This window comes from Monomorium pharaonis, chromosome 8 (assembly GCF_013373865.1).
Source record: "Monomorium pharaonis isolate MP-MQ-018 chromosome 8, ASM1337386v2, whole genome shotgun sequence".
Taxonomy (NCBI): Eukaryota; Metazoa; Arthropoda; class Insecta; order Hymenoptera; family Formicidae; genus Monomorium; species Monomorium pharaonis.
The window spans coordinates 10,729,610-10,755,314 of record NC_050474.1 but is presented as its reverse complement, the minus strand read 5'-3'; the positions used below and the strand labels follow the sequence as shown (position 1 = coordinate 10,755,314).

The window sequence follows — 25,705 nt, the reverse complement described above, 5'->3', positions numbered from 1 at the left end:
TCTCCCGGTCTCTCCCGGTCTCTCCCCGTCTCTCCCGGTCTCTCCCCGTCTCTTCCGGTATAGATAACCATTTATACAAATTTGACAGCTGTCAAAATTCAATCGCAATGATTACTCTCGTAACACGAAGTAAGCGCAACGAGAGAACCAATCGGCATCGCGGAAAAGCGACAACAATACTTCGAGAGATGCGAGCATCGATGCCATGCCCTTTTTTAGAAAGGAATACAGATTATGAAAAAAGTAAATATATTAATATAAATACATATGTGTATGCGCATGCAATTTTACACAGTAAAAATAGACATTGATAAAATTACCTTTATAGTTACTAAATATTGCATGTTTGGTATTTAATATATCAGTATTTTCTTTATCAGCTTCATTGATCTCACTGTTTGATTCTATAACATTAAAATCATTGTCATCAGTTTTAAATATAATTTGCAAATACTTTTGTTAACAGAAAGTATTAATAAAATTAGTCATTATACCTTCTGTATCACATACAATAATTAAATTCTCATTAGTGACTTCTTTAAAATTGTCATCAACAGATGATTCATTTTCTACATTTTTAGTTAATAATTCCTCAGGAATGCAATTGTCATTTAAGATTCTCTGATGTCGTTCTAAAACAATATATTATTGGTTGGTTCTACATCATGTAAGATTCTCTATTATCGTTTTAAAACAATATATTATTCGCTATTATCTTTTGATAATTATATTAATAAAATAAAAATGTAATTACCTTGTATTACTTCATCTGATAAATTTGATGAAAATAATGTCGGTGCCGTTGTCATCAAATTAGGTGCTATTGCAGCAATATCAGGGTCAATTTCAGCAGATGTAGGTTCAGGCCCACCAGCTGTTGACAGACGAGCTTGTTTTTCATGCGTAAGAGCATCTCTCTGTGTTGATTTTAGATTACTCCACAATTTTTTAAGTTGTTGAATACTTCTCTGTAATAATTTATTACATTATTAAATGTAAAAAAATAAAGTATTTATAATGAGTGGCCTTTACTTGGACACAGTACAGATGGACACGTTGCAAATAGACCAAATAAACTGTCCATTTGAACATTATTTTGTGTCTATTTGCAACGTGTCCATCTGCACTGTGTCCAATTGTACTGTGTCCAAGTAAGCCCCTCCCATTCATAATATCGTCGGCTAAATTATAAAACCTCCTAACTCCATTTTTGGACAAAATTGAGATATTATGTGCATATTGATGTACATATTATGTACATTGATTAGGAGGCTTTCTAATTTAGCCTACGATATAACTTAATATGAGACCTTGCGACAATAAAGAAAATATTAAGAATAAAAATTTAATAATAAATATTAGAAAAAAAAAGATCTTTCTCTTCCTCTCTTGCCTTAATATTTAATATTTAATTTCTATTCCTGATTTTCTCTGTTATACGCCCGATCTGACATTGTCTTAACCCTAAATGTCATATTTTTCCCAAATATGACTGACATTTCTATTTTACACAATTAATAGCTAATTAAAAAATTATTCAAATTCTTACCTTACTTGTAATAATAAACGATAAATTGTATGAATCACGAATCTGGTTCCATGCTTCTTTTTTGTCTTTTAAGGTTGTGGCATCACTTTTTTTTCTTTCGATAATGTGCAAATATTTTGCCAAAATTCGTAAAAAAAAAATTTTTTCTGTATCAGTATAATGTTTCTTATTACTTGCCATTTTTCAAATAATAATTTTTAAATATATAATAATGCGGCGCCAGAAAGAAATCCACCAAAATTTAATACATTAATAATAAAAACGTGTAAACGTGAAACTTGCAGAATTCTTTGTAATTTAAACACAACACTTCATTGGCTGATACATCAGAAAAATCCCGAAGATTACCGAAAGTAAAATAAGATCATCTTAAGCGTTAACTTCAGTAAGAAAATCTTAAGCAAAAGAAAGTGTCAATTTCTTTACAAAGATCGTCTTATTTTAAAACTATGAATACATAATTTAATGTCTTAAGCTTTTACAAACAAGATGGTCTTAATCAAGAAAATCTTAAGAGAATGCTTGCGTCTGGACTATGAATACCGGCCATAGATTGAAAGTAAAGCACTAAAAAAGTAGGTATTCTCAGGGTGCCATTACATGAAGCGCGGAAACGTGGAAACGCGGAAGACAAATTTACTAGATTTCCGCGATCCGTTCCGTTTGTTTTGATTGCCTAATATTACATGGAGCACAATTTACGCGGAAAAGCGGAATAGAGAATTAAAAAATAAGAATGTTTAGCGGTATTTATTGATTAAGATGCTTGTATTTAATAGATGACATGAAAAGATATGTATACTAATACAAATTACAATAAATTAAGTAAAGATACATTTTAATAAAGAAATATAACGTTTAGTTATCACCATATAGTCTCGCTTTTCCGCGTAAATTGTGCTCCATGTAATATTAGAAAAATAAAATTGCGGAACGAGCGCATCAAATGTTCTATTCTTTTTCTACTGTTGCAGTCGGGTATAATGTGTATTCTTATAATGTTTTATTGATTCCAAATCTGTTAATTGAAGAAAAAGTTATTTTATATTTTGTGTATTTTATTATTTTAAGGTAGCAGTACATCATGAATCCAAATATTATGTTAATGGTTATTATAAAATTTCTCATGCAAGCAAGAGATGAACCGATAAGATATGCAGAGATAACAATGCAAAAGGTTATTTCAATATTTTATTTGTAAAAGATTTACAATTTCTTGCCACAAATTATCTTTCTTTAATTTCGTCTTTTGATTCAGTGGAATAAAATGGTCCCACAAAGCCCTTCGAGTACGAACCAACTCAATAAGCAACTCATCTTGCGTGACTGCAGATGTAGTGTTCAAGAGTGTTAGGATTAGTGGGGTTACACTGGTTTAGTCACAAAAAAAACTGTATTTCTAGTCTATTATACACTATTTACATAAATTAAAAATGATATACAGTAGTGGATACGTTCACTTCTCAACGCACTCGCAAACTTGGTTAAAGGGAACGCGAATGGGTTGATCGGAGAACCTTTTACGCACTTGGTGAGCGGAATTCAAGCGAAAATTATTAGCGGTGCTTAGAGAGCGGAAAAAAATGTGACTCTTCGCGCGAAAGCGGAGACGCGTCCGTACAATGCTCTGGTGAACGGTCGAGTGAGCTGGCGACGACGAACTCCGTTTACGACAGTTACGAAAAACTCGGGAAGATCGAAATGAGCCAATTGAATTCCGCCGCACCGTGATTTTGCGTGCTTAACTCGTGGCACCTCTTATTGTTGTTGTGGATGGAGCGTGTGAGATCTGTTAATCTTCTCTCAAAACATTGCCTTATTTGACAATGTTTAGCAAAGAAAATCTCTCCGACCAACTCTCAACAATGCTGGCAATGAATTTAAGAAGTTTTGGTGTGGAGAATGCGAGAATCTTAAACATGTAAGCTGTACAGCTGTTTCCTTTGTACACTGTACACCTTCAATTTCATGCCTTTTTCCTTTAAAATAAATAAATAAATAATAATTAAAATTACTATAAAATAATCCAATTGCCCGTTCCAAACATTTAACATTATAACATGAATATAACAACATAAATAATGGCCTTTCTTATAAATTACACTACATAAGTACATAAATATATTAGCTTTTCATGCAACTGTCACTATAATCATTTATGAAAGGAATTGTTTAACATACTCATAGTGACTACAGCATTGTCGTCTACATTTATACCCAGCAAACACCAATATATAACCATTACATTGCTGCAATAAAACGGAATGTAACAGATAATATTACATGAACGTTACATGTAACATTCCTGTTAGTTATAATTTCCCACTCATGTGATGTTGTAGTTATATAACACAAATATAACATAGAACTGAACTGTTAGATAACCATAACCGAGATGTTTTGTAATGGCAATATGAACTATTATATTGCTGTTATAAAAAATACAGTGTTGTTATATATTTACATGTATATATTTTAGCACATAATTCCCAGGAGGTCAAGTACTTAAATTAATTTCACATAAAACAAAAAATACTCTTTGAATGCAATTTCGTTGTTTTATGTAAAATTAATTTAAGAATTTAACTTCCTGGAAATTATAAGTGCTAAAATTATAAAGAATAGATATAATTATGAACGAAAAAGATAACATTAAAAATAGTCTTTTTAATAAACTTCTTAATATATTTAACACATATTTATCAACAAAATAAGCTTCCCAGCAAACACCAATATATAACCATTACATTGCTGCAATAAAACGGAATGTAACAGATAATATTACATGAACGTTACATGTAACATTCCTGTTAGTTATAATTTCCCACTCATGTGATGTTGTAGTTATATATCACAAATATAACATAGAACTGAACTGTTAGATAACCATAACCGAAATGTTTTGTAATGGCAATATGAACTATTATATTGCTGTTATAAAAAATACAGTGTTGTTATATATGTACATGTATATATTTTAGCACATAATTCCCAGGAGGTCAAGTACTTAAATTAATTTCACATAAAACAAAAAATACTCTTTGAATGCAATTTTGTTGTTTTATGTAAAATAATTTAAGAATTTGACTTCCTGGAAATTATAAGTGCTAAAATTATAAAGAATAGATATAATTATGAAGGAAAAAGATAACATTAAAAATAGCCTTTTTAATAAACTTCTTAATATATTTAACACATATTTATCAACAAAATAAGCTTATATCTAAACAAATATATACATATTATACTTTATGATTATTAGTAAAATATTTTAAAAATAACTTTTAAAAACAAAAAACGAGGGAAAATAAGAGAAAAACATTAAATAAACTTCACGTAATGTTAAACAAAATTATAGCTCTGCTCCAGATGTCAATCACAATCTCAACGTCAATCACAACATCTCCTATAGTTTTATAAAATCCGAAATTGTCAGGACATGATAGTAACATGAGAGTGCAAGCGCTTCCATTTGAGTTCAGTTTTCTGTAAAAAGAAAGTAATAAATAATATTATATAACGCTCACCAATACACTAAACATATATAGAATATTAAATACGTATTTAGAATATTCGGATTGGTACGAATGAACTGTCATGCGCATGTACGCATCTCGCTATTTTGCACGCCAGTGCACGCGTCTGCACGCGCAACGCCGTAACATGATGATATGCGCGAGGTTAGTAGCGAGTCAGTTTTCAGTTTTATGCATAATTTGCATATTTTACATCGTGAAGGGAAATACGGCTGTGCTTAATTTAAAGTTTAGTCTAACACTATGGATTGTATAATCAGATAAGTCTCACAAAATTTTTATTTTTTTGTATGGAGTAAGTATTCTGAGATAAGATAAATACTTTGTGTTATGTTTTATTTTTAGTTATATTAAAAGCAAGAGAGGAAGAAACACTATTTGAGCGTAAAGTAGAAGAGTAGACGAGTAAGGAAAGAGAGATCAACCTCACAGCTTGGAATTTACAGTGTGCCGAACAGAATATGTGGACCTTGAAGGTATCAAATAACATAATTTTACTAAAAAAGTTATAGGATAAAGTGAACAATTTATTTTTTGTGTGAGAAAGTATCTATTACAATCTAACTTGTTCCGAGAAAACCTTTGCAAAAGATTTAATAAAGAACAAGCAATTTGATGAGATTATCATATCATTATTATCATATTTATTATTCGAATTTTAAAGAGAAACAGTAAGAAATTTTATTAATACATTATTAAAAAATTGTTGGCTGTTACACCAAAATTCTCTTTCTTGTAAGCTGATGTATGCTATTGATAAAAAATTCACCGAAGTTCATCCCTGTTTTAGCTCAGCGAACCATTATATGTATAGAGAATTGACAGAGCAATTCATATCAAAAGGATTATCTAAAGGTGTACTTCCTAGTTCTTCAAGTATGTTATTTTATGGCATTATCTTATGGCAGGCTAGGTAAGAGAATAATGACAAATGTTATAATTTTATTTTAATATTGTATTGCAACTGTGTGGCTCTTAAAGGTATCGTACAACCATCTTTTTTAGATTACTGAAATAAACAAAAAGCGTGAAATCTGATCTGAAACAATTACAACAAAGTATACAGACTAAATATCACTCAACTAACCTGCCGATGATGTGGTCACAGGCTGTAATATAGGAAATATGTTTATGAATGTCAAAGATTATCTGTAGGTCTTAGTCATTTAGTAACTGTCATGCATTTTGTGTCAGCCAGATATACGCCTCAAAATTATACTGATAAAGCTCTTAGTTACATTAAAAACTAAAAAGTAAGTATTTAAATACTCTGTTGTTCCCAAAATAATTTATTCTAATTAATACAATTCTTTTCATACATTCACAATGATCACATTCAGAATTTTTATTTATATTTTTGATTCTCTAACTTAATTGTTTGTAAATTGAGGCATATATAAGACGAAAGACTACAAAATAGGCATATATGAGACGAAAGACAAAATAAGATATTTTTATTTATAGAATAATTTAAGAATGACCAGTGGATGTGCGTATGATTATCTGGAAATGTGGACAAAAGTGGAACTTGAGAAGGAACATTTGATTATTCCCATCTCTAATTTGCTGGGTTTTATTCTAAAAACATATAATGGCTATAATTTATTCTTACCTGTTCTAATCCTTGTGAAAATTTCTTCAGCTTTTATAAACTTCAGTTATTCTTTACGTTCTTTTAAATTTTAAGAAGAACAGTTGTCCGAATGATGTAAGAATAATTGGCAGAATCCTGTAATATAAAATTAGTTTTAATATGATACGTCTTTATAAATTATATTTATAAGTTTATAACTGCCTTTATATATTGCATGATTTACACATATGCTAGGTGACTTTTGTAACTAGAAATGTATGTAAAACTAGCAGCCCAAATAATAAATTATCTTTAAATTTACTTAAGAAATACATTATTTAAATATAAAAATATGTAGTTGTGCGGATCAAAACAGGAAACATATCGCTATGTATTTTGTCAATAATAGGGTTGATAATATACATATCTGTTAGTTTTAACTTTAACGATAAATTTATTGCTTCGCAAGATGGAGTAGAACTTTTATCTGCCATACTTTTTTGTTCATTTTGTGCAAAAATGCAGCGAATAAGCAACGTATACAATTTTGTCGAAATTGTATGATGGATCTAAAATGTATAATTATCAATGTACGTCAATTCCACAATACATGTGTTGTATCGAATTAACATGTAGTATCAAAAATAAAAAATATATAAAGGCGGTTATAACTTATAAATCTATTATGTTGTTGCTGACTAAACATAACCTACAAAACATGTAGGAAAGATTATAATAAGTTATTTATGATGTATATTATACATAAAAATAATATATGTTAATTAAATGCAGCAACATTTTCTACACCTTTTTATATAATCTTTAATAAATGTTGACTTAAAAAACATAAAGGATTACCTGATTAAAGTCAAGTTGCAAGAAAACAACGTCTCTCTTTCGTCATTATAGCATCCACTAGCGGAAAGCGCGCCTAATAGCACGAGATGTACGTTGTGCGATTGAGGTTAGAGTCTCACAAGATTCAAATTTTATAATATCCATATAACATAAATAAAACAATTGTTGTGTAATCACGCAACATTGTGGTTACATCACTGTTCGGTTATTGTAACATACAAATAACGGAGTAATATTATAGCTTCATAACTTTGTTACATCACATATATGTAGTAAAGTTTCGTAACTATAATATAAATAGAGTGTAACATCTGTTACATTACATGTTACTCCCACGTTATATTGCATTTATATTTGGTATTTGCTGGGTAACGTCGGTATTTTTATCATAGGCAACAAAACAATGATGATCTAGTATTGTTCCACATGACCGTCGTAGAATAAAACCACAGTATCCACACTTTGTAGTCTGCAAACATATACAAGTGTTTAATAATTCTCTTTATTTCATATAAAGTGAGGTTATAACTTTGTTTAGTAGATATTAATAATAATTCTTTTCAATTTAATAATGTTTTCTTATTATCATTTTATTATTAATTTATATAACACTTGCTTAATTGATACTTTTTACAAAAAATTTATACATTTTTTGTATAAAATCTACGATTAGATTAGATGTATGATTAGGTTAATTGTATATTAATTTCGATAACAGAGTATAAAAAATACAAAAATTTTTCTGCAAAAATAACAAATTAAACTATTACGTTTATTGTCTAACAAAAATACACAAATATTATACTTACTGGACCGTTCATTATAAACTCGTACGTTTTTATTACACTTTATTTTAGGACACATTAAATTCCGCTTTTCCGTTGAAATAAATAGAAGGAAACAACGGAAACGCGGATTCTAGTTACTTTCTTTCCGCGTTTCCGCGATTCATGTAATGGCACCCTCACGTCCGCCATTTTTCTTCAAACTAGCAAGTAACTAGCATAATGTTTTACATATATAATACATCGCAATAACCTTTAGCCCGGATCTACAATAGTGTAGTGAGCCTTATGCCATAAGGAATTAACCAATTATATTCGATTATTCTTCTCATATTCGATTATAATTGGTCAATTTCTTAGGGCATAAGGCTTACTACACCTATTGTAGATCCGGCCTTACAGTCTCAAGATCATAAATATCGTGTCTTCGTTTTATTGTCGCATAAAGTTTGGTGCTTCCAAAGATTATTGACGTATATACATATATACAAAACATATCTAATTTTTCATGCTAGTTAGAAAAAAAATGGCGGACATGAGAATACTCAGGGTAACGTCCCATGGAGCGGATTACGCGGAAGCGGAACGAGCGGATCACCAATCACGGGATCGTTCTGATAGAACTCTTTTAATAATTTCGTCAAAACGATTCCGTGATTGGTGATCCGCTCGTTCCGCTTCCGCGTAATCCGCTCCATGGGACGTCACCCTCAGGGTGCGGTCCCATGAAGCGGATTATGCGGAAGCGGAACGAGCGGATCACCAATCGCGGGATCATTCTGATAGAACTCTTTCAAAAATTCCGTCGAAATGATCCCGCACCCTCACTTTTATAGTGCCTTATTGAAAGTGGTCACGAAAAATGTTCCGTATGTGGCCAGGTTTGCCAAATGGAATAACTTGGACCATCTTGAAGTTTGTATATGTACATAGGTATTACATTTAGTTGAGGTAGTAATGAGTAAGTGTGTGTATGAAACATTATATACACACACTTACTAAATTATTACTAACTCAACTAAACGTAATACCATGTACATATACAAATTTCAAGATGGCGACGAAATGGTCCAGGTTTTTCCATTTGGCAAACCTGGCCACGTACGGAACATTTTTCGTAACCAATTTTTCCGCTCTACACTAGAGCACTAAAAAAATAGGTATTCTCATGTCCGCCATTTTTCTTCAAACTAGCAAGTAACTACCCAGTGAACACAGTAATATAGCAGCAGTGTAACAGCAATGTAACCGAATATAACAGGTTACGTTACTCTGAAATTACACGTAACTTACATGTAAGTTACAATTTCCGACTCAGCAATATAACATGTTATAATTACAGGTTATCTAACCGTTACACAACAGTTACAAAGAAAAAAAAATAAAATAAAAATTTCTTTTTTTTTTTTTTTTTTTTTTTTGAGATTATTTTTATCAACAGCACATACTATATTTAGAATAAATTTTTATTAATTAATTAAATTTAAATTATGTTATTTTTTATTTTATTCTTACTTGCCGCTGCTAGGTTTAAACCCGGGACCAGGATTACGAACCTTGTACTCTATCTGCTACGCCAATTTGACTCATCGATATGGGTACTTGTTATTGTCTACATATACCTATATGTAAACTGACGCGACTATATTATTTTTTATAAAAGCAATTAAATTTTGCAAAACATATTAAAAATAAATAGCATTAATTTATTTACTTATTAATTTCATTGTTAAATTTATCTTTTTCCATAACCTTAATAAATTGATGAAAATTGCGATCTATTTAGCATTAATCTTTGAAGCGTTCAAATGATTAATTAGATGGTTAACTATATAGATCATAATTCTAAGAAAAATTGAATAGTATACATTTATTATTCTGTTTTTGTTCAGCACATGATGAATTTAGATTTTGTGCATTTTTTGTGCGCAGTAATTGTAGACAAATCGTTATTTTTTAAAACATTATCTTTATAATAATTTTTTTTATTATTAAATAGATCTGTCATTCAGGATGTTATAATGTCTGATTTCTGAGTCAACTACGACGCATCGTTTCGTAATAACATTGATACGAACGTGTTATGTTACGATTATACAATTTTTGTTAAATAACTGTAACGCCAAAACGATGTATAACAGCTAGATTATTTGCGTATAACAAATATTACGTAACAGGTTATTTCCATGTCATATAGCATCTACATATCACAAGAATAACAATGTTAAATTACATGTAACTTCCATGTTACATTGCCGCTATAAAATGTGTTCACTGGGTAGCATGAAAAATTAGGTATGTTTTGTATATATATATACGTATATTGTATATATATATCAATAATCTTTGGAAGCATCAAACTTTATGCGACAATAAAAGACACGATATTTATGATCTTGAGACTGTAAAGGTTATTGCGATGTATTATATATATAAAACATTATGCTAGTTACCCAGTAAACACATTTTATAGCGGCAATATAACATGGAAGTTACATGTAATTTAACATTGTTATTTTTGTGATATGTAGGTGCTATATGACATGGAAATAACCTGTTATGTAATATTTGTTATACGCAAGTGATATAGGTGTTATACATCGTTTTGGCGTTACAGTTATTCAACAAAAATTGTATAATCGTAACATAACACGTTCGTATCAATGTTATTACGGAACGATGCGTCGTAGTTGACTCAGAAATCAGACAACATTATAACATCCTGAATGACAGATCTATTTGATAATAAAAAAAATTATTATAAAGAATAATGTTTTTAAAAATAACGGTTTGTCTACAATTACTGCGCACAAAAAATGCACAAAATCGAAATTCATCATGTGCTGAACAAAAACAGAATAATAAATGTATACTATTCAATTTTTTCTTAGAATTACGATCTATATAGTTAACCATCTAATTAATCATTTGAACGCTTCAAAGATTAGTGCTAAATAGATCGCAATTTCCATCAAATTATTAAGGTTATGGAAAAAGATAAATTTAACAATGAAATTAAGTAAATAAATTAATGCTATTTATTTTTAATATGTTTTGCAAAATTTAATTGTTTTTATAAAAAATAATATAGTTGCGTCAGTTTATAACATATAAGTATATGTAGACAATAACAAGTACCCATATCGTCGAGTCAAATTGGCGTAGCAGGTAGAGTACAAGGTTCGTCATCCTATAAGGTCCCGGGTTCAAACCTAGCAGCGGCAAGTAAGAATAAAATAAAAAATTACATAATTTAAATTTAATTAATTAATAAAAATTTATTCTAAATGTAGTATGTGCTGTTAATAAAAATAATTTTAAAAAAATGAAATTTTTATTTTATTTTATTTTTCTTTGTAACTGTTGTGTAACGGTTAGATAACATGTGTTCACGCGTGGCTTCGGCTGAGTGGTGGATCGTCAAAATCGCTGATTCGATTTAGCGAACTATCGCGGAGCGGAGCCACCGATCGGTCCCGTCGACCGGGAGATTGTTGCGACTGCGTCGCCAGTTTTGATGGGAGCGTGCGAAGCGGAAGAATTTTTGAGCTCAGAGCACCGACAGACCGGCTTCGAAACAGTCACGTCGCGTGAAGCAATATCGGTCGCGGATTGTCTCTCTCTCTCGGAGAGTCCGTACGCGCCGTGGAAGCGAAGTAGTGCGAGCGAAGGTACTTGCTTTTCTCTATAGCGATGAAGTTTCGATCAACTCTGATCACTCTGCGCGATTTCGGAAGCATTCGTTAAATTCGCCGGCTCCCGCGCTCGACCAACACGCAAGCCATTCCACGGAACTCCTCATATGCGGAGCACTCGCCCGCTGCATGATCGTTCCGTGATCGTGGTGACTTGCGAAATACGATCTGTTATGCATTGTGAGAGTGGAGATTAGCAGCTAAGTTGATTGTAATTTAATGGAGAAATAAACTGGGATCTATTGCTACGAAGCTAGTTCGTTAATTCCCCATCCTCGGATCATCTCACTCAGAGCTCCAGTCGGAGCTCGAACCAGCATCGCTTAGAAAAAGAAGAGAGGATCCACCAGCATCACAGGAACTTAACTAGAGCCGTGAAACTTCTGACAACATGTAATTATAACATGTTATATTGCTGAGTCGGAAATTGTAACTTACATGTAAGTTACGTGTAATTTCAGAGTAACGTAACCTGTTATATTCGGTTACATTGCTGTTACACTGCTGCTATATTACTGTGTTCACTGGGTAAGAACATAAATATAAAATATATTTTATAAATTTATAACTATTGTTACCACATTTTAATATATTAAAATATTAAATTTGTATGTATACACAGAAAAAAAAAGTAATATAGTCAATAACATATGTGATTGCGGGCTGCCAACTACATATAATACTCAATACAATAATATTTGCTATTAATGCAAGTACAATGTTGATACTGCAATAGCATATATTATTGTATTAAGTATATCTGTAATTGGCAGCCCGCAATAACATATCTTATTCAATATATTACTTTTTTTTTCAGTGTACATATATATAGATTTTTCTTATAAGGCCAAAATATGTGCAATAGTTTTCTTTAAAAAAATTTCAAAATATAGGTAAATGTTTTTGGCTGTCACAGTAGGATGATCCTTTTAGAAATTTAATTTATTTTATGCAATTAAATTTGCTTAAAAGATGATACGTACTTGAACATTTAAGGAGAAGTATCCTTCTTTATTTTTAAATATTTCATCGATATTTTGTAATCTTGTATGTACTAAACGTACATGTACAATCAATTGTTCCATCAATGTTAGGAACCCAGTGAGAAACGATAATGAATTCGACATCAATTCGACGTCGAATCGACATCGAAATGATGATTTCGATGTCGAATCGATGTCGATTCGATGTACTATTTCTCACTGGGAAGACCAATCGCTCCAGGACCATGGCCAAGTTGTTTAAATAAACGTTTGTTTTCAGATTTAGCTTCGTCAGAAATGGGCATTCTGACATAACGATTAATATTACTAACTAATAAAGTTAAAACACGATAAATTGTCCTGGGAATGATAGATTGTGAGATTTGTGCAACATCTCTCACAATAAGCTGAAATATAAAATTATTTTTGTAGAATCAATTTTTTATATTGTCTAATAAATCTGTATTGTTATTAATTTATTTTTTTTCTACACATATTGTATATATTTTTAACTATAATACAATTAACGTATAATACAATTAACGAACATCTTTTTTACCTGAAAGCTTGCAGTTGCATAAAATCTGAGACAAATCAATAACTGCATGACAGGAGATATCGATAATCCTCTGTTATTTATTTTAGCAAGTCCTTCCTTTATTATTAGTAAAATTCCATACATAATTGATTCTTTCAAAAACCGGAATCTTTTTTAAACTCATTTTTATTTCAAAAATTAAAAGGATTGTGACCGTCTCAATTATATCTTTTTGAAAGTTGTATTTGTAATTCGTTTTCTTCATTTTCTTTCTCCTCTTTATTAGATAAGTTAATATCTGAGATTTCAATATTTCTGGGTTTTTCAAAATTCATTATAAATGTAAAACTGTCGCAACTTATAATTAGGTTAGCGTTTACTTCTTAAGTTCACTACAGACACAACTTGGTGAAGATCGTCTTATTTACCGACATATATCTCAAATAAGACGATCTTAAATGACTATTATATGAATACGTATCATCTTAAGCTTGTGCTTCTCTTACGGAAAAAACACTAAAAATAACACTTAAAAAAATACTCAAGTTGAGTATAATTTGGGACAAAGGGTAAACACTCAATTCAGTGTAAACACTCAACTTAAGTGTTCGCTCTTTAATTTACTTTTAATTAGTGTTATTACTTTCAACTTGAATGTTCGCCATCTAATTGAGTGTTAATTTCAATGTTAATCCTAAATTTAACAATAACACTGAAATTAATACTCAATTAGATGGCAAACATCCAAGTTGAAAGTAATATTCAAATTAATACTCAAAGCCAGCTGAACACTCTACAGTTGAATGTTTATTTTAGATATTCGTTTTATGTCCATTTTTACCAATGCAGATTAATTTTAATCTCGGTTGAACTTGCTTTTCTTGTTTTTGTTTTTATTTAATATTTTCTAATCTAACGTTTGAGTGCACATTCAATATTAAGTGTATACCTTCAACCGATAGATGTTGAGTGTACATCCTCAACGTTTTAGTGTTCACATTTTATGTTGGAAGTATACACTCATTTATTGAGTGTCATATCCAAATGTTGACAGCATACTTTCAAATATTCAGTATTCAAATCCAAACTTTGGTACACTCAATCATTGGGTATACACACTCAATGTTCGAGTATAAACACTCAATTTTTAGTGTAAATATTAAAGATTTGAGCATATACACCTAAATTTGGGAGTAAACTCCCAAAATCGAGTATAAACTCTCAAAATTAGAGTGTTTTTTCCATTAGGGTTATATTGAATAAGAAAAGTTTATGAAACACATTTTGGCGTTCTGAAATAAGATCGTCTTGGTCAAGTCACAACTTGAGGTTTTGCTCAAGTCTTTGCTTATTCGTCGACTATGAAACTAGAGGGCATCTTAAGATCAAACTTAAGACGGTCTTGGAAATAAGTCTCGACTATGAATACGGGCCTTATAGTGCCTTATGGCGTTTTCAACCCATGCTGGGTTAAGTCCGGATCTACAATAGTGTAATAAACCTTATGCCATAAGGAATTAACCAATTATATTCGATTATTCTTCTCATATTCGAATATAATTGGTCACTTTCTTATGGCATAAGGCTTACTACACCTATTGTAGATCCGGCCTAACCCGTTTCGGTTTCCTTTCCTCTAGAACTGGCCAATCACAGTTATTCCCTTCTTCAGAAGAATGGCTGTGATTGGTCTTATGACGTCATTAATCGCTCCCGGAGCGATTAACCCAGCTCAGTCGAACACGCTATTAGTAAGGCACTATAAAAGTGAGTATTCTCACGTCCGCCATTTTTCTTCTAACTAGCAGGAAAAATTAGGTATGTTTTGTATATATATATACGTCAATAATCTTTGGAAGCACCAAACTTTATGCGACAATGAAACGAAGACACGATATTTATGATCTTGAGACTGTAAAGGTTATTGCGATGTATTATATATATAAAACATTATCCTAGTTACTTGCTAGTTTGAAGAAAACTCTTACGAAAAAAACACTCTAATTTTGAGAGTTTACACTCAAAATTGAGTGTTAATACTCGATTTTGGGAGTTTACTCTCAAATTTAGGTGTATACGCTCAAATCTTGAGTATTTACACTAAAGATTGAGTGTTTATACTCGAACATTGACTGTGTACACCCAATGATTGAGTGTTCATACTAAAGTTTGGATTTAAATACTGAATATTTAAAAGTATACTCTCAACATTTGGATATAACACACAATAAATGAGTGTATACTTCCAACATAAAGTGTGAACACTGAAACGTTGGAGATGTACACTCAACATCTATCGGTTGAAGGTATACACTTAATATTGAATGTGTACTCTCAAACATTGGATTAGAAAATATTAAATAAAAACAAAAGCAAAAAAAGTTCAACGTTCAACCGAGATTAAAATTAATCTGCATTGGTAGAAATGGACATAAAACGAATATCTAAAATAAACATTCAATTAGAGTGTTCAGCTGGCTTTGAGTATTAATTTGAGTATTACTTTCAACTTGGATGTTTGCCATCTAATTAAGTGTTAATTTTAGTGTTATTCTTAAATTTAGGATTAACATTGAAATTAACACTTAATTAGATGGCGAACATTCAAGTTAAGAGTAATAACACTCTAATTAAAAGTAAATTAAAGAGCGAACACTCAAGTTGAATGTTTACCCCTTGTCCCAAATTACACTCAACTTGAGTATTTTTTTAAGTGTTATTTTTAGTGTTTTTTCCGTAAGGGAAATGGCAGACGTAAAAATACCTACTTTTCTAGTGCTCTACTATCAGTTTAGTCCGCGATCTATACACAATAGGCTTGTTCTTTTTTGTCGCTGCACTGCTGTACTGGTGCAATAAGTTAGAATTGGTCTGTTCTTTTTCGCTGCACTGCTGCACTGGTGCAACAAGTTAGAATGAGAAAAAATATATTTGTCTCACTTTAACTTATTGCACCAGTGTATCAGTGCAGCTAAAAAGAACAGGCCAAATAGGAAAAAATATTTCTGTCTCATTCTAGCTTATTGAACCAGTGCAGCAGTACAGCGACAAAGAACAGGGGCTCGATTCTTGAATTCATTCGCAAGAGAAACGTATTCGCAAATTCTGTTCTTACAGAAAAGTTGGAAATTTATTGGCTATCGTATGACTTTTAACCAATAAACTTGCAACTTTTCTGTTAGAGCGGGTATTTGCGCATACGTTTTCTTGCGAATGAATTCAAGAATCGAGCCTCAGGCCTTATATTCGACCCAACCCGATAGTTCACAATGGTGGAAACGCTCGCAGACTTGTTTGGGTCAAGCCACTTTTTGACGATCCCTGACCCATCTTAGGCCATACAACATAACGCGTGTAAACAGTTTATTAGTAGTTCCTCTCTGTTAGTAGCCTCCCAGTGAACACATTTTATAGCGGCAATATAACATGGAAGTTACATGTATTTTAACATTATTATTCTTGTGATATGTAGGTGCTACATGACATGGAAATAACCTGTTACGTAATATTTGTTATACGCAAGTGATATAGCTGTTATACATCGTTTTGGCGTTACAGTTATTCAACAAAAATTGTATAATCGTAACATAACACGTTCGTATCAATGTTATTACGGAACGATGCGTCGTAGTTGACTCAGAAATCAGACAACATTATAACATCCTGAATGACAGATCTATTTGATAATAAAAAAAATTATTATAAAGAATAATGTTTTCAAAAATAACGGTTTGTCTACAATTACTGCGCACAAAAATGCACAAAATCTAAATTCATCATGTGCTGAACAAAAACAGAATAGTAAATGTATACTATTCAATTTTTCTTAGAATTACGATCTATATTCCCAGACAGCACCAGATATCGTACGAATATTATACTCTCATACGTAATGTACTGTGATCATACCGAATATACGTAAAACATTCATATAACGTCTCAATAGAATGTCATTTTGATATATCCTCAAGATAAACTTAGAATATAGCGACTGAACTTCGCAACTCCTACTGAATATACTGAGATTATATCTAATATACTCAAAACATCCATAAAATATCCTATGATATATCTCATGTATATCTATCACATATTTCCAAAATATCCGCGTAATATCGAAAGTGAATCATGTCAACGCTATCTATGATCTGTAACGTTACGCATTTTCGTCTGCCGTGTGATGCAGACACGTGGTGAAGTGTAGGGTGTGAACGTGCGAACACGAACTCACGGACAACGTGGTTTTCTCAGGAATTACGCCCAGATAACTCTGGTATGTACATAAGATATAATATAGTAACGTAAACTATAATAATATATATATATTGTATATATACATATATTATTTAGGTTATAACCTACAATTATCTGAGCATAATTTCCCAAAGCACCCCAGCGTATTCAACAGATATTACGCTTCATTTTTTGCGATAGCTTCCTGATGTGCGAAATGATTAATTCCTCTTCTTATTTCTTCTTGCTAATTCTGTATGTTTAATTCCTTGTTCCTTATTCCTCTCATTATGCATGAGCCCATATAATGTGAACATATTGTAGACATATTGTGAATATACTGAAGATATACTTTAGACATACGTATAACATTCTTAAGATATATTCGGTATATTCTCATAAACTGCCAGCGAAATTCTATGGGATAAGGCAACGCGGACATAGTACGTTATGAGTATATACTCGCCATATCACAGACGTATCTCTAATATTATACGAATATTGCAATATACTTTCGCAATATCCTATTATCGTTCTCATAATCTACATGTGCTGTCTAGGTTATAGTTAACCATTTAATTAATCAGTTGAACGCTTCAAAGATTTTAGTGCTAAATAGATCGCAATTTTCATCAAATTATTAAACTTATGGAAAAAAATAAATTTAACAATAAAATTAATAAGTAAATAAATTAATGCTATTTATTTTTAACATGTTTTGCAAAATTTAATTGCTTTTATAAAAAATAATATTGTTGCGCCTTGCGGTACAACAAAATATTTTTGCCGTACCTTGCGGTGCGACAAAAGATTTTTTGGGATTCGTTGCTGCCCAAGGAGTTAAAACTCACGGAAAGAGGCGGTTTTGTAGGCAGGGTCCTCAAATCACTCACTCACTGATTTTAATTTAAACTGATATAAGATTTATTTCTGTTGTTGTACACTGGTTGCGGTCGGCGAAGGTGCCGCGTCGTGTTACAATAGATTAGATACGACGCGCGACTCGGAGTTAACGCGTCGTCTCGTTGCTCGCTTGAGGCTTGCTAGCGGCTAAGTCCCGAACTCTTAATACACTTGTACGGGCCGTACGTATCGGCTTGATTTCCAATTACTGATCCCGCTGGCCGCTGTTCGGCAGCGGCTTAAATAATGTCGCGGGTTTAATTGTTAGTCGGGGCATCGGGCCCTCCGCATGACCATATATGGTCATTCCCGCGCGCATCCGGCGCGCGGGAAATATTTGCGAGTTTAGCAACAATTGCCAAAATGCAGGTATGCATTTCCGGTGGCATGATTGTTGCTAAGCAGGCTTCGCTACTTCTTTAAGGTGGCTGATGCGTTGCCCAGTGCGATGACCGGCCGGCAGCGCACGAGGCATGTGTCACCTGACACCTTGTGATAGCGAGCCTTCCTCGGCGAGCTATCTTATAATTTTAATATTTTATTTCCTTTATTCTATAATATAAATTTATTGGTTGTGAGTGTTTCGCTCACAACAATATAGTTGCGTCAGTTTATAACATATAGGTATATGTAGACAATAACAAGTACCCATATCGATGAGTCAAATTGGCGTAGCAGATAGAGTACAAGGTTCGTCATCCTAAGATCCCGGGTTCAAACCTAGCAGCGGCAAGTAAGAATAAAATAAAAAATAACATAATTTAAATTTAATTAATTAATAAAAATTTATTCTAAATTTAGCATGTGCTGTTGATAAAAATAATTAAAAAAAAATAAAATTTTTATTTTATTTTATTTTTCTTTGTAACTATTGTGTAACGGTTAGATAACATGTAATTATAACATGTTATATTGCTGAGTCGGAACCCTATAAGCGCATAATATTATTTAATATTAAGTAATATTTTAAGAATATTCTTAGAATATTAAAATAATATTTTAGATAATATGATAGGAATGTTAAATAATATTCTTAAAATATTAATAGCAAGTTATATGTCCACTGATAATATTATACAAATATTAACTGAATAATATTACTTAATCTTATTATAATGTTATATAAATATTAAAATAGTATTGTTTTTTAATGTTATAATGATATTCTGAATATTTAAAAATAATGTTATTTAATATTATAATAATATTATAAATTATTGAAAACATTTTCCGTGTAATTAAACCGACATTAAATTGATTTTTTTTATTGCAAAAAACATTGATTAATATTATTCCGATAAAATATTTCTTACTGTGTGGGTTATAAGTATTCTAATAAATAATTTGTTAATTTAAACAAATTATTACTAGGTTATAAATAGTCATAAAATTAATGTTAGGAATAATTATAAACATTGTTTATTAATTAATACAAAGGATATATAAAAAAGTAATAAATTTTATTACTTTTATAAAATACAGTATTTTGTATTATATTTTTAACTGACAGTATACATTTTTCAAACTGTATAATCTTTAAAAAATTTAAAAAAAAAACAAAAATCATATAAAACATAAAGTATTGATAAAATAAAACACTGTCATTTTCAAATTTAAAGTTTCTTTTTGTAAATAACATGAGTTGTAAATTAAGTTCTAATTGTAAGTTAAATTCCAAGAAAGATAATTTTAATTATTCTTGTCTTTTTTTAATCGATCTTATGTGTGAGATAACCAAATTTTAAGAGGTGCGTTTACATCCCTTTTACATCTTTGAATTTACTTCTTACACCTAAAATCATTGAATAAAAAGAATTAATTTTAACTGTAAAGAATATTTTTATAAAAAAATTATTAATGTAAATGTTTTTTTATCAAAATATATAAAATCAAATTTACACAAAATATAGGGTACATAAAATTTTAAGCGCAAAAAAATATAAATAAGGGGTTTACTTAGTTGGAATTTAAAATGAAATTTTTTAAAAACTTTGTAAAAAATGTATTAATAAAAATATATTACCATAGAATAATAAAACTTGAAGTATGTACAAATAAATTTTTTTAGATAAAAAGATTTTAATATTTCTTTATTGTTATAGTTTACTTTAAGCAAACATCTGTAGTTTAAGAATCTGTTTTTTCTCTTTCGGTTTTTTATGATTCAACTTAATCACTTTAACATGGCATATTCCCAGACAACACAAAATCTTAAATCGGTAAATAAGACGTCTTTAAGATCTATAATTGGTGCTTTTACCCTAGTACATTTAATTAAAAAAAATACCTGCTGTTTCATATATGAATTATATTTCATATTTTGCCATCCATTGTGTATTTATTTCAGCACATGATTTAATTAAATTAACAAATTGTGCTGAATTTACATATAGGCCAAAATGTATACTTTTTATCATTTGTTAACCATTGCTTTGGCATTGTGACTAAGCCATCATTTAGTAAAATAATATAAAATGCATCTTTTGTTTGGTTTTTTTCTGAAAAATAAAGATAAAGTTATGCACGTATATACTATTAATATTTTGTTTATTAAGTTATTTTACACAAAACTTACCGATAACGCTCATAATTGACTATATTTCTGTAAGATTAATATTTATAAAAAGCAGGTTGTCGTAGAAAGCATTTCTATGATTTTCTTACTTGAAAAGGTCACATTAAAAGAAACAATCTAGAATCAATTTTTGTTAGTAAGTACGTTTATTTTACATAGCGTATTAATGGGAGCGTCTCAGATGCGCACAGTAATAAACGGACACAGCAGGCTGAATGAAACGGACACAGTAACAAACGGACACAGACCAAACGGACACAGTAACAAACGGACACAGACCAAATGCGCACAGAGCGAAACGGACACAGTGCGAAACGGACACAGTAACAAACGGACACAGACCAAATGCGCACAGAGCGAAACGGACACAGTGCGAAACGGACACAGACCAAATGCGCACGGACCAAATGCACACGGACCAAATGCGCACACTGCACATGCGCACACTGCACGTGCGCACGGATCAAATGCAATCCATGTACATTGCAAGCAGAGTAAAGTCCACATAGGTTAGCGACTTGGACGGAGTGGGTGCGGGAGGGGGGCCGAAGGCCCCTCTTGCACCCCCCCCCCCCGTGTGTGTGTGTGTGCGTGCATGCAAAGCATTCACTGCATCACATGGGTTTGCGACTTTCCGTGTATGCATTTGGTCTGTGCGCATGTGCAGTGTGCGCATTTGGTCTGTGTCCGTTTCGCACTGTGTCCGTTTCGCTCTGTGCGCATTTGGTCTGTGTCCGTTTCGCACTGTGTCCGTTTCGCTCTGTGCGCATTTGATCTGTGTCCGTTTGTTACTGTATCCGTTTTGCACTGTGTCCGTTTGTTACCGTGTCCGTTTCGCACTGTGTCCGTTTATTACTGTGTCCGTTTGGTCTGTGTCCGTTTGTTACTGTGTCCGTTTCACTCAGCTTGCTGTGTCCGTTTATTACTGTGCGCATCTGGGACTCACTCGTATTAATAATGTTATAATCATAACATTTATAATGTACATTAATTTGATTTAATTTTGTTGTCAAACATAAATGATTATTTAAGAAAAGGATATATAATCCTTCTTGGATAGATGCTAGAAAATAAGATGTAAATGTCGTAGTCGTGGGCGTAGAGTAAGACAGAGAAAAATGTTTACATAAATAAAACGAAAAAAATATTGCTCTTACGTCTTTCTATTTTATTTTTTTTATTCCATATCCACATGCAACTACGACACTCACTCTGCTATCAATTTTCTAGACGATCTTTATTACGTATTGTAATTTATATCAATCTTAAATAATTATTTAATGCAATAAATCTTATTTTACTTAAGATACTTACCATTAAGATATTACTAATTTATGTTGAATTATTACACGTGATTACGTAAACATTAGATACTATAAAAATGTGACACAGTAATCGAACGTCCGAGTACATGCAAGAACATGCTCGCCGTGTCTAGCGTCTGCTCAACTGTGTTCAACGTACATACTACATGCGCAGGAAGATTTGGCATCGAGCTGCGACTATAGAGGGGAAAAAGAATTAATGGCAACAACCAATCGTATGTGAACGCTTATTAAGTCTGTTATATGATTAGTTCTTGCTTGTAGTTCTTCTTCCTCCGTCCACAGCGGCGGCTTGGTGCCAAATCTTCAAAACTGTAGCGTTGTACACGTGAGACGTGAGTGCGTACACAGCGAGCACGTGTTTTGACGTGCTTGCATGTGTAAATCACGACGCGAATTCATCGCAGGACAATTTTTGGGACGCGCAATACGTCACGGGGACACGATGCACGCTGAGATCGCACGGGTTCCTCGCGAGTGAGAAAAAGAGAAAGAGAGAGGAGTGAGCGAAGAAGAGAAGGAAGGGAAAAAGAGGAAAAACGAAGCGGGGAGGGGAAACGCGAGAGTAACAGAAGTGCGTGTGGCCGGTGTGGCGGTTGACCTGCCGCCACATACAGCCATTACAGCCCAGGTAGCAAGGTGACGTTAATACGACGTCAATAATTCGTCATTTAAGGTCGCAGACGTCATGTTACCAAATTAAGACGTAATAGTAACGTCATTTTTTGACCTATTAATTACGTCAGTCATTTATCCATCCTACAACGTATTTCCGACGTCATATTCTTGACTAATTAATAACGTCAGTTAATTGATCATTTTACGACGTATTAATAAGATTTTATTAGTGACTAATTACTGACGTTAATTATAATTCTTTATAATAATTGACGATTTGACCTCAAATGACAAATTATTGAGGTCTAGTGGACGACACCTTGCTACCTATAACTATCATTATTTAAAGATTGGTTAATAAACAACATTATTAAAATTAATATAATATTTTATATAATTAATACTATCAATATTTTAGAATCATCCCAGGCAGCACATAATATTTATGATAAATATTTATTAATATTTATTAATATTTATTTTTTCAAAATATTATATAAATATTTTACACATATTTTATATATACGAAAAAAAAAATCTTTATTCAACATATTAAAATATAAATTAAATATTTTATATAATATTTATGATAAATAAAAAATAAAGATTTGTATAAGTAATATTTTGTAAATATTTATAAATATTTCATAAATATTTTTATAATATTTATGATAAATCTTTATGATTTGTCAAATCTAAGACCACAAAAATATTTATAAAATATTTAGATAAATATTGCGTTTTGTCTGAGGTATAATTTAGCTTTATCAAAAGAACAGAGCAAAAACATATTTCTATAAGTTATTCTACATGTTATTTTGCATATGTAAAAATCAGGAAAAAAACTGTAAATTTATATTTATTTATAAAAATATTAGTTAACTACAAGTTTCATGTTTCTCGCATCTATTGAACTGATCTATAACAAATATGTATTCATGATCATCAAGTGTTCATGGATCATCACAAAGGGCTAAGTAGCGTACGATCTTCGAAGTCAAGCAACGTCGACGGCGGTTCAGAGTTGGATGGGTGACCGCGGAAGTTAGGCAATTCCAAACGTGACTATGGTGTGGTGGGTCGTGATACTTGTTGAGAAACAACGTAGATTTTTTTTTACATTATAATTATGTTATTTCGATATTTTCATAATGCAAGTACTGTATATATAGGACATGTACCCGAAATATTTTCTAAAACGTCAAAATAACGGCTTTTACTACCTGGGATAGTCATAAAAATGACGTTAAAATGTCGTCTTTATTAAATGTAACCTAAAAACCTGTTTTTTCATAAAAATAACAATAAAATACCGTCAAATGTACGATACTACCCAGACAGCACAGAACATTCTATGGACGTTCATTTTGTGTCCATTTTTCGTCCACACGTCCATAGACATAGAATAGACCATCGTATGTCCGATTTCAGACATCCATTAATGGCCAATATTTGGACGTCCATATTCATTTGGGCCCGTATTCATATTGTCGATTTTTAATTATTAAAGCAGTCTTAATTACTATCTCAGTACACATGATGATTTTCCAGACCCTTATACAATGGTCCCAGTAAACCCAGAACATAGCAGCAACATTGCGGGGAAGCGTCCTAGATGCGCACAGATCGAAACGGACACCACCAATCAGATTGCTGAGCTAGTTAGAGTTAAGATAAATTTATAGAATTTGTGTCCGTTTCGATCTGTGCGCATCTGGGACTCACTTCATTGCGGCAATGTTATAACATTGTAGCAATATTATAAAATGGCTGCAATGTTGTTGCAATATTCTGTGTTTGCTGGGGTCGTTCGTGTCCTTAATTTTTATCATTTCTACAAATATATAGAAATTATTAAGTAATTCGTATGTATTATAATATATTAATATTTTTAGAAAGTGTATGATTATATATTAAAAACTAAAATTGTATATAAATGTTATGATTATAGCCGACAATATTCCAACAATATTCCAAGACATATATTTATATATGTAATATTTTCAAATTTTATCAGTGTTTATAATTTATATATAACTTTAATTATAATTATAATATCGATCTGTGTCAAGTTCTTTTATAATATTAATGGCAAACACGACGAGCGAGTGGAAGATACGAGAGACAATAATAAGTGGACTGTATGCTTACAATTTATTTGTTACTTTGCAATGGTGTATAATTGTGCTGAAGCAGAATGAGTCAATAGAACTACAAGTTTTTTGGAGAACTTAAAGGTAATTAAGTAGTACACAAACAACAGAAAAAAGATAATTGATTAAAAGTTACTAAGAATAATTTTGTTAAAATAAGGAAAAAATAATGATAGAATATTTTAATCTTAAGCTAGAAGCATGTAAACTTATAATTAGTGTATTATTGTATTTAGCGTCGATCGCATTGTATTAGGCGTCGATCGCCTTTGACCTCAAGAGGACGACCGACGTGAGCGCGTGAGTGATGCCGTAAATCGTAGATCGCCTCTGACCTCAAAAGGACAATTTTAGTGACAGATGTTTTTACCTGTCGCCTCT

General features: G+C 31.5%; 2 protein-coding genes and 3 long non-coding RNA genes across 6 annotated transcripts; 1 reads left to right on the top strand and 4 right to left on the bottom strand.

Annotated features, from left to right (window-relative positions):
- Positions 1-252: 252 nt before the first annotated feature.
- Positions 253-2,510, bottom strand: LOC118647038 (myb/SANT-like DNA-binding domain-containing protein 3). Its single transcript, XM_036291163.1, has 4 exons — positions 1,550-2,510; positions 755-968; positions 495-632; positions 253-404 (listed from the first exon to the last, which is right to left on the bottom strand). The coding sequence occupies exons 1-4, from the start codon at positions 1,727-1,729 to the stop codon at positions 253-255; spliced, it is 684 nt and encodes a 227-aa protein (XP_036147056.1). The 5' UTR covers positions 1,730-2,510.
- Positions 2,511-2,655: 145 nt separating this feature from the next.
- LOC118646826 lies at positions 2,656-8,337 on the bottom strand. The gene is made up of 5 exons (XM_036290553.1): positions 8,326-8,337; positions 7,863-7,985; positions 6,173-6,194; positions 5,077-5,083; positions 2,656-2,919 (listed from the first exon to the last, which is right to left on the bottom strand). Exons 1-5 carry the CDS (start codon positions 8,335-8,337, stop codon positions 2,733-2,735), a joined length of 351 nt encoding a protein of 116 aa, XP_036146446.1. The 3' UTR covers positions 2,656-2,732.
- Positions 4,874-7,845, bottom strand: LOC118647039. Its single transcript, XR_004964357.1, has 3 exons — positions 7,517-7,845; positions 6,698-6,814; positions 4,874-5,035 (listed from the first exon to the last, which is right to left on the bottom strand). It is a non-coding gene; the product is annotated as an uncharacterized LOC118647039 (long non-coding RNA).
- LOC118647040 lies at positions 5,042-6,194 on the top strand. Its single transcript, XR_004964358.1, has 3 exons — positions 5,042-5,229; positions 5,431-5,561; positions 5,876-6,194. It is a non-coding gene; the product is annotated as an uncharacterized LOC118647040 (long non-coding RNA).
- Positions 8,338-20,296: 11,959 nt separating the features above from the next.
- LOC118647046 lies at positions 20,297-23,190 on the bottom strand. 2 transcript variants are annotated; one of them, XR_004964366.1, is made up of 3 exons: positions 22,543-23,190; positions 20,941-21,151; positions 20,297-20,445 (listed from the first exon to the last, which is right to left on the bottom strand). It is a non-coding gene; the product is annotated as an uncharacterized LOC118647046 (long non-coding RNA). The 2 variants fall into 2 exon arrangements; XR_004964365.1 differs by lacking the exon at positions 22,543-23,190 and adding an exon at positions 21,229-21,405.
- Positions 23,191-25,705: the final 2,515 nt, after the last annotated feature.